Source organism: Rhipicephalus microplus, chromosome 2, assembly GCF_043290135.1.
Source record: "Rhipicephalus microplus isolate Deutch F79 chromosome 2, USDA_Rmic, whole genome shotgun sequence".
NCBI lineage: Eukaryota > Metazoa > Arthropoda > Arachnida > Ixodida > Ixodidae > Rhipicephalus > Rhipicephalus microplus.
The window spans coordinates 135,174,975-135,195,156 of NC_134701.1; the positions used below are offsets into that span (position 1 = coordinate 135,174,975).

The 20,182-nt window shown below is 44.3% G+C and overlaps 1 protein-coding gene across 1 annotated transcript in view; it reads left to right on the forward strand.

Annotated features, from left to right (window-relative positions):
- The window catches only part of LOC119170716 (ATP-dependent RNA helicase DDX54), a 103,197-nt gene that overhangs the window by 13,913 nt on the left and 69,102 nt on the right, over positions 1 to 20,182 (forward strand). Inside the window, exons 6-7 of the mRNA XM_037421952.2 lie at positions 5,904 to 6,087; positions 8,299 to 8,430. Of these exons, the coding sequence (XP_037277849.1) occupies positions 5,904 to 6,087; positions 8,299 to 8,430 (316 nt within the window). The remainder of the gene's footprint in view (positions 1 to 5,903; positions 6,088 to 8,298; positions 8,431 to 20,182) is intronic.

Consider the following 20,182-nt stretch of genomic DNA (forward strand, 5'->3'; position numbering starts at 1 on the left):
GGGGGGTCGTCTTACATTCGAGTCGTCTTACAATCGTGTAAATACGGTAATACCCATAGCTGATGTGATCAGCTTTTTAAATGAAGCACAAATTCTGAACATGGTCTAACTACACTAAACTATGCTACCGCTAGACATATAAAAACTTGACTGATGTGACTCGTAGCACAGCCTCTTCGGAGAGGCATCTGCTGCAGCTAGAATTTACAACGAGGCACTTGCCTCCCTGCCCTTAGGTTATAAGGACACGGGTATGGTATTAGTGCTGTGTAAAAGCCGTTACGGTTTAACATAACCTCATGTACCAACCATACACATTGACCACCCCGAGCATCACACGCATAATCTTAGAAGAGATATATACTTCACGCGTTTACGGAGCCAATCTTTTTAGGCCTTTATACAGCCACGCTTCACCGCTCATCATATCCCATATGTCATCGCCGTCAAGACATTTAAGAGTCATTGTCATAGCCCTGTCCGCTGTAAGTATTCTCACTATGAGTCTGGCGCAGCATGGCCTTAGTTGCTCTTGCGCCACAAAACCTAACATAACTAACTAATCTTCCGGTATTGTCGTGTCGTTGGACCTAGTTTCTTCCAGCATTGTCGAAAGAGCTTAAAGAAAATGGGGCATTCAAACGCGCTCGACGGAACTGAGAACAATGCGGTTCGGGAGCGCGGTGGCAGCGGCCATGACAATGATTCCCAATCGGACTTCGCGATCAGTGATTCCTGCTAGACCGTGCGTGATCGGATCTTACTGGTTAAAGTTCATGCTCTTTCAAAATTAACAAGTGCACTTCATTTGTGATTAATTTCTTTCTTTAAATCTATATACTGCGCACATTAGGACTGTGACACAATATTTTGTATGCGCTCACGAAATCCCACGTAATTTGCACACACCCTTCTCGGGGCCCCAAAATCGTGCAAATTATGCGAGCAAATACGGTACTTTCAAAAACTAATAAGCGTCAGATGTTTCAGGAAAAAAAAGAAAACATAATTGAAAGTCAACTGTCACCTGTAATGAATGTCCATAAACAAGGCTCGCATGAATAGTAAACTTTGGGTTCGAAGTGAATAATGATTTGGTCGGATGATTTTTAATCGAACTTGAATGGTACATATCACATATTCTTTATCACATATTATTAAAGAACTGAGCCTAATTTTCATGACCCAACTAAACTGTCCAATATTTCTTGAAAATTGAACAAGGGCTGTGCAAATGGCATTTTTTTTTTTCATTCAAAGGAAGTGGAACCAAATTTTGAATAGTAGCAGAATGTGACTTTTGTAGAGTGAAAGTGATAATATGTAAAGTATAGGACCTTTTACAACATATAAGCCGATATAACAAGCTTTTGTGTATGAATTATACATTGATGTGAGGGTAATATTTTCATGTAATCCTAAGTGGGCCTTCGAGACAGTGCAGGTTTTATCTGTATGGGTGTATTTTCAGTGTAGCACCCTACCACTACAGTGACACCACCTTTACAGAAAGAGGGGGTGGTGGCGTTACATATAGATTAATATGCACCTGGTTGTTCATTTCAAATACTCCAAAATTGTGAATAATTTATATTAATTTCGAAGCAAGTTCAAATACATAATTGTTTTCATTCAAAAATTTAATATTCATTCAAACAACATTGTTTTGTTCACTTCATAGTATTTTTTAACCGTGCTCGCTAGCTACTAGAGCTGAAAACCCATACTGCGTTTTTCGCGACAGAAAAACGTCACGTGCGGTGGACGGCGCTGTTGGCTGCACGGTGTAAGAAAAAAAAAAAGAAAACAATGTTCTACTAATACTTGGTTTTCACGTGCGAATTGCCATTACGAACATCAAGCAATGCATTCGCATTTCTTCAAGATTCCCTTTGGGAAGGTGAGCTTTCTTTTTTTTTCTTGTGATGGCAGCGGTGAAACTCAGTGTTTCTTCCTGTTTGCGGCAAAATTAGGACCTGATATTGCTGGTAAACATAGGCTTTGAAGCTGCAAACTAGCTGCCACAACAAACAACCAGCCCTGATTACTTTGAATGATTTGAATGAATGTTCTGTTAATTAGAAAGCCTGACTAATTCAAAAATTTTTCAAGGTCCCAGTGACTTATAATCAATGAGGTTTTACTGTATATGCAGCTTTGCTGTAAAAACAGTACTAATTCATTATTAATAACTTTCTTTCATAAGCTGCCAGTGAATTATATTATGGCAGATATTGCATTTTGCAAATTGTAGGCACTTGACATGGAATCAGAGGGTGGTGCAGATTCCAAGACATTACGTGTTGTGATATTTCAGATGGAAATTTCCTGCTCTTCTAGCTACATTTAAAAGTTATAGGATGCAATGAATCTACTCTAGGCAGCCTGTCTCTCATTTGGATCATTCCATGCACTATCAGAGTGACAGTCAGTCTTGCTAGTATACAACGCAGCATCCCTAACACTCAGAGCTTTGACCTCATATCACTATGGCTCACGTTCAGTTGCGAGCAGGGTGGGTTGCAGGCCAGCAGGGAAAAGGACGTCTTTTTTTTATCTCTCTCTCTTTCTTCGTTTTGACCCTTATTTCCGCTTCCTAGTACAGGGTAGCAAACCAGTTCTTCTAGATTAACCTCCCTGTCTCTTCCTTTTATTATTACTCTCTCTCTCTCTTTCAACTGGAGGCGTTTATTCTATAGCTGTGCAAATAGCAAAATTTCGGTTATGAAATGAATTCGAATGATAAAGTTCGAGTGTGAATTAAATAGTTCTAAAATATTTTTCTAATACTTCAAAGTGAAAAAAAATGTTGCCAAAGGTGCCTAATTATTTTTCATTCATTTTCTAAAAAATATATCTCTTCAACATCGTAACTTGGTGCCGTCATTTTAGGCTCGTTAGAAAGAGCATTCCTCCATCCACTTCAGCTAGGTCCTCTATTCAGAAACAGGCATAGAAAAAGCTAATGTTTAAAGTTCGTTACTGAACCTCCCATTGGGTGCATCCGCCACATTGCTCCAGGGCGCCTCGCCATTGCTCGCTCCGAGAGAGCGTTGTCGGCTGTTTACACGATGCGAAGTCATGGCTGTCTAAAGTGACCTGTTTTCACTCGTTCGGTGTTCAGGGGTCGACGTTCACTTAAAATAAAATTACGCTTCAGCTTGGCCGCCACATGTAGAACCTCAGATTATGACAGTGCGCCGTACTCGTTGCGAGTACCAGAAATACGCTTCTGCTAGGCTCATGGGACCCTCTTAGAGATTCTGCTTATCAGCATTTAGATCTCATGAAGAATGCTATCATGTGAGTGCTCTATGTACTCATGATCGAGCATAACGTATTTCAAAACGTCGGGCGCGCACCGTGACATAGCTTATCGCTTGAAGTCATGGCTATGCCTCATTCTGCTCACAGCAGCAATGCACGAGACAAATTCGATCTTTGCGGGTGAGAACATCGTGCTAGCGGATCATGCACAAGAGATGAAGGCGCAATGTGCTTCATCACAAGCAACGAACGATGTTGTCCGCTGGCTCCTCAGAACCATGAATAGGCATTTTACGCATCAGCAGTAGACCCTCATCCAAGCCCATTGCGCAGAAACTGCTCGAAGCATCGACTAGCAGTTTGGCACACCTGTATTCCAAAACTCAAGAGCGAGCATCTTTAATGTTGATTTATTGTCATTATACAGTCGATCCCGGTTATATCAAACTCAAATATACCAAATTATTAGCTATATCGAACAGTTGAAAAATGCCCTTGAAAATTGCCCTTGCAAAAGTATGAGACCGATGCATTCGTATATCGAACTCGCACACAGCCGGACATCTATATTTAACATTTCGCCGTGCCGAAGCCCTGGAAATTCCTTTTTCCTGGCAAATATGGATCAATTTTTGGCTGCGTTCTAACACGTTCCGATCTCTTTTCGTGCACAGGTGACGAAAAGGCCATGTTATTCCATTGCGTTAGTCTGGTTCATTGCAGGGCGCTTGCGAGTGCACCGGTATGTTTGATGTGTGATCTGCAGGTCCTAACGCACGGACGTAGTGTTTTTCAATAACACTGATTGCCAAGTACACCAAAATGAGAAAGGGAAGTGACTTGGCGGTCTCACTGCAATGCTTGCATTCCTTTCCTTATTTTTTTGCGCACAATGGCGTGCGACAGTCATGCGAGCCTAAAAAGCATGACTTTCGAGATGTGCAACCTTGTGATATATTTCAAGTGTTTCTGGTTTTAAATTGCGTGTCTTGGAGGCCATGCTTTCTATAGCTTTTCTCATCAAAGCAGCTGAAAGCAGTAGCTGCCAGCTACAAAGGCATAAGTGGCATTGATATTGCCAACATGACGACGATAAGAGCTCTCCTAACTCGGTGTTGTCTTTTACGCTTTGTGGACTTCTATACTTCTCGCCTCGTTTCTGATAAATCCTCATTCGGGAGTTGAACAGAACGTTGGCTCGCACATAGCGATAAAATTTATGACTGGCGCTTGGAGCGTTGTCAAGTAAAGCACTGTCGTAAACTTTCCTTGCGGGCCAGGTGAAGACATTGGGTTCTTCACGACGACTGGCAACAGCGTGCAGTGCCTCATTGAATTCTGCGACTTATCAGTGTTTTCTGGCACCATCTCGGACAGTGAGCGACTTAATCGGTGCAGATGACAACGTAGCTGTTTCCGACTGCATTGATGCTGAGATCATAGCTGCCATTGCCAGTGCCACGGAAGGAAGTGTGCTCGTGTGATTATGAATGTGCCAACGCCTTCGTTACAGCTGCTGACAAACTTTTGGCTGTGCTACAAAGCTTACATGGACGTTGTCTGTTAATCAATGCTGTTGTGGATGAAGGAGCTGAATTCGCTTATTTTAAAAGCTTCAATGATATTGAGGATGACCGGAACCTGATGGCACGCAAGAATCAAAACTGCCTTACGGACTATATTACAAAATAAAGTGTGGTGACTTACAGTTCACACCTTGTTCTTCATTACACTTTGAGCGAATCGGTATGTTAAAGCTTATAACGATTTACGAGGCCTGAAATGCTTTAATTTAGGCCTTACATGCACATATTTGATATTTTGAATTATCAATATATCGAACTATTTCGCGGTACTCTTCGAGTTCAATATATCCGGGATCGACTGTATTTATTGGCTGTTATTGTAAACCATTAGGTTTATTTTCTAGAAGTTGTGATATTTGAGTAGTAAAATTCTAGTGCAAATTTATTTATATAGTAAGCCATTAATTTTGGCAAGTTCGCATATTCACTGACTTCGAGTTTATCCACCTCAGATACAAATCTGCCATAGCCATAGCCACGCACTATAGCCAGTGTGCTACAAAGGTTGACATTGGTAGTGGTGCTCCCGGCTTGGTTGAGATGAAGCCAGCCACACCTCCCAAGATTAAAGATACGGAGGCCCCCGAGAAAGCGATGCTCGTTCTCAGGCGGAGTCGAGTAATCACAAACAGAAGTGGAAGGAGGGAACAGGGCATCTTGGCTGCGTAACAAGGGCAGGGTGCGAAGACAACGAGGGTGGCAACAAGGCCCTCCAACACAATCTCTCTCGTCACTGTTTGCCTGAAGATGGATTGAAGTGCCACATTGAAGAGACTTGGTTGCAATGCCACAAAGGAACTGTACCTTTGGGACTTGGAATGCAAGGTAAAGTTCTGGACACAATTATGCACTTAGCGTGTGGAAACAAACAGTACAATGACAGGATTTAGCATGTTTGAATAATAAAGATCCGTACTCATGAATTGTCTTGGTACTGTGCATGAGTTATGGGCACCCAACCAATCAAAAGCAAGTGTGCTTACGCATTTGTCAGCATTTTTATACTGTGTGCCATATTTCAATGTTTTTTCTGTGCTTATATATGCACAGGCTCTTCGAGATGGGTTTCCAGGAGCAGCTGACCGAGGTCCTCCACCGATTGCCCGAGGGTCGTCAGACGCTTCTCTTCTCGGCCACTCTGCCTCGACTGCTGGTAGACTTTGCCAGGGCAGGCCTGTCTGAGCCTGTGCTCATCCGCCTCGATGTAGAAGACAAGCTCAGTGAGCAGCTAAAGGTATCACATTTTTAACCTTGTGAGGGTCATAGACACAAAACTACATCATTGCCTGTATTTTTAAAGCACGCGCCCTTTTCCGATCATTTCTTTTGCTTGGAATGTGCCGCCACACTGTGGGAATACATCGAATTTTTTTCTAGCACTGCCTAGCTTCAGTTTCGTCCATCGGCCCATTCGCGCTTAATGTGCCCGCGAAACTGATAGCTTTCTCATTTAGAATTTTTCAAAAGATGACCAGTTTTTACTCTTTGTAACTTTCTCATTCATTGTTTCTCGGTACACAATTTCACTTGTTTTCATGGAGGCACTGACTGACGTAAACAATGCTGCTGTTTTTGCGTTTCCCGTTTCCTGTTCGAAGACTTGCAAAAATTGCTTCCTCTTGTTAGCGATAAGACGAATGATCATTGTAGGTTTTGGAGGTCTTTTTGCTTTGTGGACGCACTCACAACTACATAGTTTTCTTCAGTGCATTCACCTGTGCAGTTTGCTTGCACTGTGGATTTGTATGCCAGTTTCCCAGCCACAAGTGGGTCTAGCGGCAATTCATTGCTGAATCAGAGTCTGATTCGGTAAATGTCTGCCCATATTATGAGGAGTTACTGACGAGTTTACACTCCAATCTAGATGAGCGAGTTACATCTCAAAAGCATGCATGGCGTAAAAATGCTGACTGGATCAAAAGTGGATTTTCTTCTTCAGTGTTTCCACTTGATGCCACTTCGTGCACTTATTTTTGTATGTCTGTGAACTGCACTGTAGTTTTATTGCAAAGCACAACTATTTAGCAGTTGTGTAGTTTTTTTGTTTTTTTTTCTCTCTTGCTGTTGCTCATGAATAAACCATATGTGTGTAACAATCCAAACAACTTTTTTGTCACTTTATGGTCACCGAAAAAAAATTACGACCTTTTCTCTAAAATAGGTTCGCTCGAAGAATTTGAATCAACAGTGAAAAAGTCGGCCTTCAAAAAATTATTGTAGTCACTAACATAGTGACTGTTCTGTGCAAAGGCAAAGGGTTTGTTTTTTACAGTAATCTAAAGTACTTATGGTGGAGCCACAGAGCAAAAATTCTTAAGAAGGCGAAACTGCAATTGCTCGGTCATGCTGAAAAAGCCATTCTAGCCATGAAAATAGAAAAATTTTAGATGCAAAACAAATTCAGATATTTAAGTGTGAGTGTGAATCTAATCGACTGTTTCTAGAATATTTTTCGAATACTTCAAAATGCAATGGCAGAAAATGGTTGGACAGGATTCCTAAGCATATTCTTATATGCTTGGTTGAAAAATCGCAGGCAAGGTTGTGTTTCATAGTTGTCCTAACAAGAATGAGGCAACACAGCAGAGTGTTAATTGCGTTTACGCTCATGATTTGGTGCAAGCAAAGTTTTGCCGAGTGCATTTTGCATGTGAAAGGCTGATACTATTTTCTCAGCCTGTCCTCTTCTTTCAACTTCTGTAGAAGACTAATTGATGTGGCGGACAATGGTGTTGTCCCTTCAAGTCCTGATTTTCAAATCTGCCTCGTAGACTTCAATATAAAGGAACATCTGAAATCTTCGATGCTAGAAATCTTAGGCGTTTGGTCTTTCAGACTACTGGTCAAATTTCACATCCAAAACAGCATCAATTTAGCCCCCACCTCTGCCACATTTATCATCTCTATGTCGGAACTAGCGTATTCCAGAGTTAACACAATTGCGACCATAACAGAGCCGAAAGGAAGCTTTGCTGCAATACGGGTGTGAGGTGAAACATATTGAAAACCTGAAAGGGCCACTTTCAATCGAACATTGAGTGTATTTGTCTTTGGAAAGTTTGAGTAGTAAAATTCCTGTGAAAATTGAATCGAATAGCAAGTGCTATTAGAAAAATATTTGAAATTTTGAATATTCGCACACCCCCTAATTTGCTACTCTACAATGATCCATTGTGCGCTACTTAATAAAGCATAGCCTTTGAGATTTCTTTCATTGCCCAAACGCGGCTGCTGCTGGTACGCAAAGTGGGGTATTGTTATCTCAATAACTATACTTCTGTAGCCGTTAAGGCTGTGCTATATCCAAGGAAGTGCTGGGTGATAGGCGATTTGACATGTTGCATCTGTGGAACCTGCTATACAGTGTTCATATGTATCTGTATAAAGTGTCATTGCATCAGCTGTTGTTTCAAGAGCTTCTCTCATTTTTACTCGCCCTGTGCAGACAGTGTACGTGATGTGCCGCAACAATGACAAGACAGCCATCCTGCTGCACCTGCTCAAGCATGTCATCAAACCGGATGAGCTCACCTTCATATTTGTTGCCACCCGTCACCACGCTGAATATCTCCGTGACGTGAGTTATGGCTAAATCTCGGAATACTGCAGTCATTAGAATGTTTCACTGCTTGTATGATGCGTCTGTCTTGACATTGTGTACGTGAAAATGCTGCTTTTTGTATAAAGCTTGTGCGCAGAGCGTCTGCTCATGCACACTGTGCAAAATGCAGTGTTCTTACATACGCGAAATCCGTTGCAAATACGTACAGTGCTTGCTGCCCTAAAATGTAGCTAATAAGACATGTTCTTGGGCTAGCTGGTTCGTGCTGAGCAAAATGCTGAGAATGCAACTTAAGGTAAAGGAAAAAATCAGCACCCAAGCACTCCATTTAAACGTTTAACCAGCAGAAGCTGGAACGAGCGGCTCCGATGTTTAGCAGTGGGTTCAACCTGACGTGGTACTAGAGCCTTTCACAATTATTGTTCACATATTCGTGCTTCCTAATGAGGTTAGACACACATTTGGCTTGGGTTTACCACAGTGCATGGAAGAGTGTAATGAGCGGTTAAATGCTTTTAACCGCTCAGTGTAATGAGCGGTTAAATTTCATGTCCTCATCGAAAAGTGTAATGAGTGGTTAAATGCTTTTCGCAATGTGTTTATCACAGTGGTTGTTCTCGAACCACAAGCGTTCGCAAATGTTGCAACCGAAGCCGATGTGCTGAAGAAACTCCTGCCGAAATCGGAGAAAATTCTGGAGAACGCGTTCTCGCAATCATCACATTGACGTTGTAACACCGTGTTGTTGCAAGCGTTTGACATCGTGAGCTAACTCGGCAGCTTGGTCTGCAGGATCCGCCCGCCATGAGCGAGCGCTTGCATTCTCGTTTGCAGTTTAGCATCGCTTCGAAGGCTGCGGAATCACCGGTACGCAGCTGTTGCCGGCACTTGGCCTTCCTGATCTGTTTTCGTGCTCCAACTGCACCATTGATTCGGAGAATACGAGCTCTCCTTCGTTTCCCCTGCCAGGGCTCTTCAAGAGTTGTCGGTGGCATGCCCATGTGGAAGGTTTCAGGAGAAACTGATGCGAGCATGCTTAGCATCACGGCTGCGGCGGGACGGGCAACATCACTCACAACGCACCCAATGGCGCGCATGCTTCGTATGACGCTGCGAATGCCCCGCCGAATAGGTCTAGTGGCTAAGGTACTCGGCTGCTGACCCACAGGAAGCGGGAGCGAATCTCGGCTGCACCAGCTCCATTTTTCATGGAGGTGGAAATGTTGTGGGCCCGTGTGCTCAGATTTGGGTGCAAATTAAAGAACCCCAGGTGGTCGAAACTTCCAGAGCCCTCCACTACGGCGTCTGTCATAATCATATGGTGGTTTTGGGACATTAAACCCCACAAATCACCCAATCAATGACGCCGCAAATGATGTAAGTGATAACGCCGCCAATGGAGACTGCTTGTGACATCTCTGACGGACATTTTTTTGTTTCTCCTCGCCAAATACAGCTTTCGCTGTAAAAACAAGAGGACAGGGAAAAGTGGCCTGCAACTACGCTAGTTGCAAAGACGCTCTTTTGCTTCCCTTTTGTTCTTTGTTCACCTTGGGTTGCATGCTTACCCTTTTTGCTGCCCTAAAATTACTGTTGTTGCTAGTCTTACTGGCTCTGTGGGTGAAAGAAAACCTGGAAAAAAAAAAAATTGGCAGATACCACATACAGTGGGAATCGATGATATGCGAAGCATGAGTGAGAAATGTTGATATGTCAGTTTACGGGGTGGAGGTAACGTTACGATCCACGGGGTGGAGGAAACGTTACGAAGTGGAGGTAAAAGATGCCATATATGACTTCTGTGTCACGATTATCAGGTTTGAACGTAAACGTATCTTCGTCATCTATTCACATCACGTGATACCAAATTTAGTATATGTAGAGCTAGCATGCTATGAGCGTGGTAAGTTCTCATGTTCTTACATGACACGCATGTCAGAAATATCATGTTTGCACCAGTTATATATTTCGTCATCCATTGACGTCACGTAACACCAAATTTGGTATATGTGGAGCTAGCGAAACGGCCGTGAGCGCGTCATGAAGGGCTTTGTATACTCCAATGTATATAGCGTTGACGCACGCGCTCGCTGGGCACAGCGACGCTACGTTAACGAAATGCATTCGCTCTAAAGTCTGACGCCAGGCGCTACCAGCGTCTGTCGACGTGGCCTGACGGCAGCCGGCGCGAAATGCAACATGCTGCTTTTCGTGCCTATGCCATAGAATAACATTACTCTATGCCGAAGCATTGCCCAGACAACACTGCTTCTCCCTCTTTTAGTGACAGAGGGACGCCGGACGCGCTTAAACCCACATGCGTCAAAGCAACGCGGCGTGGCGCACGCCTGCGAGCATGTGGCAGGACCGGCGCCTGCCGTGGCAATGCCAGCGTGACACAACGAAATGAACGCCGGCGAGCACGCGTACCACGTCATGGCTAAATGTATTGGCGCCTTGACTGTGGCATGTAGTCATGTTCTCACATTACACGAATCTCATGATTATTATGTTTGCACCAGTCACATACCTTCGTCATCCATTAGCGTCACATAATACCGAATTACAAAGAGTGTTCAGCTTAAATTGAGGACGACGCAACGAGCAATGGAAAGAAAAATGGTCGGTGTAACCTTAAGAGACAAGAAGAGAGCAGAGTGGATTAGGGAACAAACGGGGGTTAAGGATATCATAGCTGAAATCAAGAAGAAGAAATGGACATGGGCAGGGCATGTAGCGCGTAGACAGGATAACCGCTGGTCATTAAGGGTAACTGACTGGATTCCCAAAGAAGGGAAGCAGGTTAGGGGGAGACAGAAGGTTAGGTGGGCAGATGAGATTAAGAAGTTTGCGGGTATAAATTGGCAGCAGCAAGCACAGGACCGGGTTAACTGGCGGAACATGGGAGAGGCCTTTGTCCTGCAGTGGACGTAGTCAGGCTGATGATGATGATGATGATGATGATGATGATAATGATAATAATACCGAATTTGGCATTTGTGAAGCTAGCGAGACGGACGCGAGTGCATCATGTGTGTGGCATGTAGTCATGTCGTTACGTGACACGCATCTTATGCTTATCATGTTTGCACCAGTATCATACATTTGTCATTTTTGGCCCGCAGGGGCGCCTGCGCAAGTAGGCGTTTGGTGTGTAGCGACACCACGGACCCGAGCTAACAGGAGAGTTTTGACTCCCTCCCACACCTAGTCGTGCGTGGTTTGGCCGTGTCCGGGGAAAAGGGGATCCTGGGGGTTGAGCCGACGCTGGGTGATTGGACCTTTAAGGCCCCCCGGCAGAGGCAACACACCCCTTTGACCCCGGCTTCACGTAGACGGCACCCCTGGGCTGACCGATCCAGGGGAAATCGGCAGTCGCCTTTTCCTATCTCTCTTTTCCTACATCTTAGTCTTTTCTCGTCTTTAAATCTATCCTGTTTTCTTCTCTCTTCCATTTACTTCCGATTTTTCCTGGCGGCAAGGGTTAACCTTGTGTAATTACTCAACCTTGAGTAGTTATATTTGGTTATTGTGGCAATGTACGGCTGGCGTCTGCAGCCTTATGCTATTAAGTGCTTCAGCGTCCCCTGGTTGGACTCCATGGTTGGTGGTCGCCATTGCTGCCGAAAAAAAAGTACACTACTATGGGAACACCTGCATTTCCCCATCTCTTAGATCGTCTTCCGCTTAAGAGGGGACGCACCGATGAAATATCAATTTTCAGCCAACCTAGACAATGCTTTCCAAAATTCCATGTAGTGCACAGCGAAAAGCCAGCAAAACAAACCAGAGCCATATCTCCATTTCTTGTTGCTAAATCTCTGACTGAGCTCTTTGGCCCAGGATACAAGGTTACAAAGATGGCTAGCGGAGACCTTCTCCTTGAGCTGCCTGAAAAACACCACTATGAAAAACTTGGCAGTCTCGTAGCATTTGGTAATATCCCAGTATCTGTTTCACCTCATAGATCAATGAACACCTCACGTGGAGTTGTTTCAGAAGCAGACCTTTTTGAAATGTCTGAACAGGAACTGCTTGAAGGGTGGAAAGAGCAAAATGTCACGGATGTGAAATGAATCGTCATCAGACGCGACAACAAAGAAATACCTACCAAACATTTAATACTCACTTTTGCATCTAGCACACTGCCTTCATCTATAGACACAGGCTACATCAAACTCTCTGTCCGTCCCTACATTCCCAATCGAAGACGATGTTATAAATGTCAACGATTTGGTCATGGATCGCAGAACTGCCGGGGTCAGGAAACTTGTGCAAGATGTGGTAGCCACGGCCACCCCTCTGATAACTGTGTTACTACGCCTCACTGCGTGGATTGTGATGGGGAACACGCTGCGTATTCGCGTTCGTGTCCTAACTGGAAAAAAGAAAAAGAAATAATTACGTTGAAGGTGAAGGAGAACATTACATTTAAGGAAGCACGGCGAAGAGTCGCTCCATTCTATGGACCTACATACGCTGATGCGGCGCGTCAGGGGGCACCGCCGCACCAGCCTTCGCCACGCCTCCGGCCCGCGCATACCGAGCCGGCGGTTGTGGCACCTGCCCCCAAGGCGGCTGTAGCCCAGGCTACACCGCCTACTCCCAAACAGAGACCGGAGACTCCAGAGTCTTCAGGTCTCAAGGCCTCCCCTCACCAGGCGAGGCCCAAAATCCGAACTAGCAGCCCGCACGTGCGGGCATCCAGTGCCTCCGAGGAGGCAATGGATACGTCGGTACCCTTGGTGCCGAAAGAGCGGCGTGGCTCCTTGGAGCGCGCCAAGAAAACAAAAAAGCCGATAACAGGGCCTGGTGACGGCCCTGTTAAGTGAACTCAAACTCCCCGTCTAAACAGCCACTCGCTTTTCGTACACACAGCATTATTTTACATTCACCATGAACACTCAAATTATACAATGGAACGTCAGAGGCCTTCTCAGAAACCTTGACGACATCCAAGAACTCTTACACGAACACTCACCAAAAGTGCTGTGTGTACAAGAAACACACCTTAATTCAAAACAGACAAATTTTCTTCGTAAATACGTTATTTTTCGAAAGGACCGTGATGATGCCATGACATCATCCGTAGGTGTTGCCATCATAGTGAATCAAGGAATTGCGTGCACACACTTACAACTCCAAACATCCCTTGAGGCAGTGGCTGTTCGAGCGGTTCTTTTTGATAAACTGATCACAATCTGCACTATTTACATTCCTCCTAGCTATCAGCTGCAAAAACGTGATTTACACTCTTTAATTGATGAACTTCCGGAACCTTATGTTCTCCTTGGAGACTTTAATGCGCATAGCAGGCTATGGGGTGACTCTCGGTATGACGCGCAAGGTCGACTGATCGAATAGTTGCTTCTCTCGTCGAGCGCATGTCTCCTAAATCGAAAAGAACCAACCTATTATAATCTTGCTAATAACACCTACTCCTCCATAGACCTAAGCATAGTATCTCCATCCCTTGTGTCTTTACTCCAGTGGAAAGTCGTCAGTAATCTGTACGGAAGTGACCACTTCCCCGTAGTTTTGAGCACAAATACAGTAACTGAGTGTCCACCACGTGTTCCCAAGTGGCTCATAAACAGAGCCGACTGGGAACAGTTTTATACCATCGCTCGTCTAGGTTGGAATGACATATGTACTTTGAACATTGATGTTGCTGTGAACTACTTCACAGCGTTTTTGATTGGTGCTGCAACAAAATGCATCCCACAAACAAATGGACACCCTGGAAAACGGCGTGTGCCATGGTGGAACTCTGAATGCCGAAACGCGCGCAAACAGCAAAACAGAGCTTGGAGGCTGCTTCGGAACTCACCGACAGCCGAAAATCTTGATACCTTCAAGAAAATAAAGTCTCAAGCTAGGAGAACGCGTCAGCAGGCCAGAAGAGAAAGTTGGCAGAAGTTTTTATTAGGGGTTAATTCATACACACAGGAGGCTAAAGTCTGGAACATGGTCAGTAGGATAGCAGGAAAACAAGTACACACACTTCCACTCGTAAACACTCAGGGTGATACCTTGCAAGATCAGGCAAACTTCTTCGGTGCACACTTCGAACAGGTATCCAGCTCATCCCACTATACTGACACTTTCCAAAAATACAGAACAAGAATAGAAAAGCAGAAACTCGAACACAAATCCACTAGATACGAGGCATATAACCAAGCTTTCAGTCTAGCTGAGCTCCGAACATCTCTAAACTCCTGCAGTACTTCTGCCCCAGGTTCTGACCGTGTGATGTATGAAATGTTAAAAAACCTACCAACCGAAACCCAAAGAACCTTACTTTGTTTGTACAATGCTATTTGGTCTTCTGGCACTATTTCTACCTCCTGGAAAGAGGCTATTATTATTCCCATTTTGAAAGAGGGCAAGGAACCTTCTTTAGCTTCAAGCTATGGACCTATAGCACTTACAAGCTGCTTGTGCAAAGTCTTCGAAAAAATGATAAACTGCCGACTTGTACATTTTCTTGAAACAAATAATTTGCTCGACCCATTTCAGTGCGGGTTTCGAGAAAGTAGATCCACCACAGACCACCTTGTTCGTATCGAGGCACAGATCAGAGACGCGTTCGTCCATAAACAATATTTTCTCTCTGTGTTCCTCGATATCGAAAAGGCTTATGATACAACATGGCGTTTCGGAATTCTAAGAGACCTGTCCCACCTTGGTGTGCGCGGAAGAATGTTTCATATAATTGAAAGTTACCTGTCAAACCGGACATTCCGTGTCCGTCTGGGCAGTGTGCTCTCCCAAACATTTGTCCAGGAAACAGGCGTGCCACAAGGTGGCGTGCTTAGTTGCACACTTTTTATTATTAAAATGAATTCTTTGCACTTGTCCATTCCCCGCAATATGTTCTATTGTACATATGTCGACGACGTTCAGCTTGGCTTCAAGTCATGCAACTTGGCCATGTGTGAGCGGCAGGTTCAGCTGGGTTTAAATAAGGTCTCCAAATAGGCAGATGAAAACGGATTTCGACTTAACCCACAAAAAAGCACGTGTGTTTTGTTCTCTCGAAAGAGAGGCATGCACTCGGAACCTGACATTCGACTGAACGGGCAACGTCTGTCCGTCAAAGCCGAGCATAAATTCTTAGGCTTAATCTTGGACAACAAGTTGACCTTCGTACCCCACATAAAGTATTTAAAAACAAAATGTTTAAAAGCCATGAATGTTATAAAAGTGTTGTCACGTACTACGTGGGGTAGTGACAGGAAATGCCTCATGAACCTGTATAGAAGCCTTATTCGCACCCGCTTAGATTATGGGGCCATTGTTTATCAGTCTGCGACTCAAAGTGCTTTGAAGATGCTGGATCCCGTGCACCATTCGGGCATCCGCCTTTCTAAGGGTGCTTTTCGCACCAGCCCCGTAGAAAGCCTTTATGTTGAGTCAAATGAGTGGTCGCTTCATCTGAAAAGAACCTACATGTCCTTTGTATATTTCCTTAACGTGAAAGCAGACAAGATGCACCCCTCATACTCTACTATTAATGACTTGTCGAGCTCCATTCTTTTTCAAAACAGGCCTTCAATGAGGCAGCCCTTCTCAGTTCGCCTGAAGGGTCTAGCTGAGGACACTGGAGTGTCACTCGAACACAGTTTAATGGCTCCTGTAGCATACCCGCCACCGTGGCAGTGGCAGACTATAGATTGCGATGTGTCTTTCCTAGAAGTTACTAAACATGCTTCTATTGCCCATATTCGAACATACTTCTTGGAACTTCAACACAAATACACACGTCCTGAGTTTTTTACAGATGCCTCTAAGTCTAACTCTTCTGTGTCCTACGCTGCTGTTGGCCCTTCCTTTTCGGATGCTGGCCCTCTACATCTAGGCACAAGTATCCTCACAGCGGAAGCTTACGCGATACTTGTGGCAGCTAAACACATCAAACAATCACAAATACAAAAAGCAGTAATTTATACAGACTCCCTCAGTGTGGTAACGGCTCTGCACAGTCTTAAGAATCAAAAAAACCCGGTCCTCGTTTCACTTTACTCCATTTTATGCACACTCTACACACTCAATCGACATGTTGTTGTGTGCTGGGTGCCAGGGCACCGTGAGATTCAAGGCAACATGATGGCGGATCAGCTTGCTGCATCCGCGCACGAAAGCACCGCCATTACACCTTCATCAATACCGGCCCTTGATCTTAAGCCGTCTCTCAAACGAAAACTCAGGGACTACTGGCAGAGCAAGTGGGATACACACACACAAAACAAACTACACGTTATCAAGCCACACCTTGGCCATTGGCCACCAGTATCAAAATCACGTCACACAGAGGTAACATTAACGAGGCTCAGGATAGGACACACATACACGACACACTCATATCTTTTCTCCGGTGGCGATCCACCATTGTGTGACAGATGTGGTGAAGCACTAACAGTTCTTCACATTTTAATTCAGTGCAAACAATTGGACACTCTAAGAAAACAACACTTTCCTTCACCCTACAGACAACATATACCTTTACACCCTGCAATTTGTCGGTAGGGAACCGCTTTTTAGTCACAAATCATTGTTAGCGTTTTTAAAAGAAATTCATAGCTTTCATGTCATATACCCGGGCATACCGTAGCACGACCTCTTCAGAGAGGTTTTCGCTGCGGTGGCTACACAATAAAGCACCTGCCTCACGGCCCTTGGACGCAAGGGTATGAACGAGTGAGGCACTTGTGCTAATGCCATACATGTCCACCATCCTTTTTATTATCATTAACTTTTGCCATCTATTCGCACCACACACACCTTTCATGGCATGGTCATGATTTTATTAATTGTATGTTTTTACCCGCTTTACTCCGAGGAATTTTATGGCCCTTATACAGCCGCTAATCACAATCATTGTCCACATTCCTGTCTCATGAACTGGCGCTCTTTGGCCATCAAATGGCCCTTGCGCCAAAAAAACACCATATATCATCATCATCATCATACATTTGTCATTCATTCACGTACCGTAATACCAAATTTGGTATATGTGACGCTAGCGAAACGGCCGAGAGCTCATCATGAGTGTGGCATGTAGTCATGTTGTTACATGACACGCATGTTATGATTTTTATGTTAGGGCCTGTCGCTTGTGTTCACCATGCAATCATGTCATACCATACCAGTTTTGCAACATTCCATGTGAACGAAAGCACCGCAAGAGCTGCAGGACCATGTAATGTAAATTATGACATTCATGACACAAACGTCATGATTTTCATGTTACGACTAGTCAAATATGTTCTTCACACAGTCATGTTATATCATACCAAGTTTAGTATCGATACCATTATCGAAACTGCCAGAAGAGCTAAAAGTCGTAGGCGGCTATATAGATACATAGATACATTCAAAGTTGCCGAAGTTCGCTAAGAAATGCTTCACATTCAAAAGTTTGGCACGGTGTATTGTTGGGGAGTTAGCTAAGCATTCCAGGTGCATTGCAAGCTGAGTAAGCCTGCATTCCTGTTTATGTCCCTTCACGTTACTATCTTCAACGCCGTGTGCATTCTTTAAAACACTACCTACTTTGAATAGTGCGAGTTTGGGTTTGCCCGTACCGACAGCTAGCCACATAAGGCCCATTAGTTCAAATATTTCTCTATATCAGTTTCCCAGTTTTGCTGCAGTAGTTGTCTTGTTGCAGTGAAGGCTTATGTCTGACAGAGAGGCCAATGTCAAACATTATACAGGCGGAGTGCAGCATGCGTTGGTGTTGTAAATGTTGTTTGAAACATGATAAGCTGGGTTTATCACATGAAGCACCTCATCCATTTTAATAAATATCAACCTGCACGTGTGGTTTTTTTGTTAGCAGTTCACGATATTTGCTTTTCACGCTGATTTATACAGTCGAAACCCGCAATAACGAAACCCCGCGAGTACGAAATCCCCACGGCAATGAAATATTTTCGTATCCCCGGCGAACGTTATAGAAGCCCATGTATTACGTATCTTGCGGCAACGAAATGTTTTTGGACAGCGATCCCGCATTAACAAATTTTTTATCACAGTGTGGGCCTTATTTTACCCTCCCGCCAAAGGTTACGTGTCGAAAATATGCTCGTATGCGTGTTATGCGCACTCAAAATTTGTAAACGTCTGCCTCTACCGCGATAGTGTGGGTACCGCTATTTTTGTTTACTTAAATCGGCGATTGGGTCTGTGTCCGGCAACATGCTTGGCCACATTGCAGCAGGCGATGGCAAATGATCATGCTGCGATGGCAAATTATCAGGCGATGGCGAATGATCACGGGGGCTTCACCATCACCGTGCAAGCATCACGCACGGATTGCGCTTCGGCCTCACCAGACGAAGATTTGGACGAAGGCGCACTTGACGGCTAGAGTGGTGGCAGTGCAGTGCCTCTATCCCTGACCAACGCTTGGGGGGAACTTCGAGCCATCGACATCCCAGATGAACTCACCGTTGATGCCTTCGTACGCGCCAATGATGACGTAGTCGTGTATGAGGAAGTGACCGATAAGGCCATTATCGAAAGCGTGCGCAAAGCTGACGACACCGAGGACCAAGAAGAGACGCACACGGAGAAACCCAACCCGCGGGTTGTTTTGGATGCGCTGGACACCCTTCGCTCCTTCTTCGGCGCAGTTGACAACGATGTAGCAATGGGCCACTTTTTCCAGTGCGAAGGGAGAGCTTTGAAGTTGTTGCATGGCAAGGGTCGGCAAAGTAAGTTGACCGACTTATGGCCATACATTTTCCTTCTGCTTGCCGTATCACTGTTTTTATGTCTCATACACGCAGCAACGAAATTCTCGTGAAAACGAAATTTTTCGGTTTCCCCGGCGATTTCGTTATTGCGGGTTTCGACTGTAATGGTCTTTTATTTACATACGAACTGTAATATGTGTATATGTGCAGTCAGCGCCGGAAGTTTGAAGACCTTAAGGGGGGAGGTGGGGATCGAAAGTGAAATTCTTTAGTTTTTGTCGTAGAGCAATGAAATTTGGCATGCTTACTGGAAACTGCGCTAAATGATAAATGACAAAGTTTCATTCAGCTATCTCCAGTAGTTCTGGCATTATAAATTTTTTTATCCATCAGTGTACTACCAAACTTGCCCAAAGCCTGGTGTGACAAAAAAACATGGTAGAAGCCTATAGTTGCTCTTATATTTTAGCCATTGGGATGGTTGATGGCGTGACATTCTGCAAATATTTTTATGACTGTTTTTATTTTACAGAGAACATTGTATACATGCTTGTAAATGTGGTCGTTATCATAATGTGAAATTAGCTTAGGAGTAAAAATACTGAGGTAGTAATTAACAAATATGAAAACGTCACGACATAGAAAATTCACTGAGGAACACAATGCAAAAAACCACATGAAAATCCGTCAAGCCATAGTCATGCAAGCATCGTGGCAAGCTGGACAGTCGGGTCAAAACACGTTTCTGAGAAAACTGGCGTTAAAGTTGAACAGTCAGTAAAGGTCCATCAAAATGCCCCGGGACTGTAATACTTTGTGTCTTTGCTTGCGAGGGTCTTCTTACGTCCTTTCTCTTTGATTTTTTCTGCACTGCGTGCTTTTCGTTTTCTTTGCTGGTCTTTTTCTTCAGCTCTTTGAAGGGCGAGGCTAGCAGGTTTGATGCCCACGGACTTGCACATTTCAGTGTAGGCTCGCAAATTCACAAAATTGTAGCGTGCAACTGCTTCATGTACTGTTGTCTCCACTGCGAACAATGAAGCGTGTTGGTCCTTTGAAGTCAGTGA